Raw genomic sequence first — 1,369 nt, 5'->3', positions numbered from 1 at the left:
TTTCTAACCCGACCCGACAGAACCCGACCCAATGTGGATTCTAACCAGAGGACAGAACTCGACCCAACCCAGGTTCTAACCCGCAGACAGAACACGATCCAACCTGGGTTCTGACCTGAGGACAGAACTTGTCCCAGCCCAGGTTTTAAACTGCGAGCATCTTGTTGATGGGACGGCTCAGCGGCGGACCGTCCTGCCACGCAGGACAGAGTGAGGTTCAGAAAAAAAGAAAATGTCTTAGGACAGTATGTTGGTAAAAAAGAAAAATCTCGTTAAGCTTTGACTTTTAACTGTGACCTTTGACCTCCAAACATGTCAGAAAACCAGTGAGAAAGGCATCAGAATTTCAATAATCAAATAATTATTCTGGGTGTTTTTTTTGCGAATCATCGTGTTTCGAGTAAATGTGCTGACAGTCTGAAGTCATGTTGCAGCTTTAATGTTTCCACGGAGCAAATTCTGTTGACAACATTTCAGTAAGACAGGAAGCAGAAAAATAACAAACGATAAAAAAATAATAATAACAAAGATTTCAGACGATAAATGAAGGCAACTTGAACCCACAATTCACTGCAGGAGCTTTTGGCTTCATGGAGGCTGAGTGTTGATTTGTACGTTACTCCTTATTCTGGAGGCTCTGCTCCTCCTCTTTCTCCTCCTCTTTCTCCTCCCGTCTCTCCTCCTCTTTCTCCTCCTGCTCTCCGTCCAACTCCTGCTCTCCTGTGGGGGAGGAAGTGTTGTCTCCGTCGTAGATGATGTCCTCGGGGTTAGGGGCCGGGGGACAGAAGTCCTCCTCGGGAAGAATCTTCTGGAAGATGGACTCGGCCTGAAACGTGCACACAAACGCAGAAGTGATTTGTGTTTCCAGAGTTTAATTCGCTCTTTTATTTCATGTCACTACGTTAATCTGCTGCTGCTCTTTTAAAACTTTGTCGTCGTTAGTACGAATATTTTCATGTTTTCAAGGTGACAAACGGTCACTTATAGTTATAATTTCACAATATTCATAAATGAGTTCATACTCGTACTTCGATGTATGTCATCAAACATCAAAGCGTAACGCTTTGTTAAAAATGTCACAGTACAACGTGTCACCCAAAAAAAAGATAAAAACCTCTTTGTATAACATATTGTCAAAATATGTGTCTGCTGCCAGGTGTGTCGGCGTGAGACTCACCTGTCTGATGGCGTGATCGTGTCCCAGAGCGCCGTCAGGTCCAGAGCACACGTACACGTTAGACGGGAGGTTGTGACCTTCAACCTCCAGCCCCAAACCGTCAGCCATGTTAAAGTACATACACCAGAGGACAGAGGGACGGTCCTCTACACAGACAGACACAGAGACAGAGAGAGACAGAGACCAACATAT

General features: G+C 44.9%; 1 protein-coding gene across 1 annotated transcript; it reads right to left on the bottom strand.

Annotated features, from left to right (window-relative positions):
- Nucleotides 1-423: 423 nt before the first annotated feature.
- Nucleotides 424-1,319, bottom strand: LOC121940251 (rab proteins geranylgeranyltransferase component A 2-like). Its single transcript, XM_042483065.1, has 2 exons — nucleotides 1,178-1,319; nucleotides 424-826 (listed from the first exon to the last, which is right to left on the bottom strand). Exons 1-2 carry the CDS (start codon nucleotides 1,295-1,297, stop codon nucleotides 617-619), a joined length of 330 nt encoding a protein of 109 aa, XP_042338999.1. The 5' UTR covers nucleotides 1,298-1,319; the 3' UTR covers nucleotides 424-616.
- Between the last annotated feature and the right edge of the window lie 50 nt (nucleotides 1,320-1,369).

Source organism: Plectropomus leopardus, unplaced genomic scaffold (genome assembly GCF_008729295.1).
Source record: "Plectropomus leopardus isolate mb unplaced genomic scaffold, YSFRI_Pleo_2.0 unplaced_scaffold8125, whole genome shotgun sequence".
NCBI lineage: Eukaryota > Metazoa > Chordata > Actinopteri > Perciformes > Serranidae > Plectropomus > Plectropomus leopardus.
This window is presented reverse-complemented; position numbering and strand designations above follow the sequence as displayed.

Bases quoted from the DNA above. Each gene is read 5' to 3' on its own strand.
- LOC121940251 (XM_042483065.1), bottom strand. From the start codon at position 1,297: ATGTACTTTAACATGGCTGACGGTTTGGGGCTGGAGGTTGAAGGTCAC. The intron at 827-1,177 runs GTGAGTCTCACG...TGCACGTTTCAG, and splicing joins ACGATCACGCCATCAGACAG to GCCGAGTCCATCTTCCAGAA.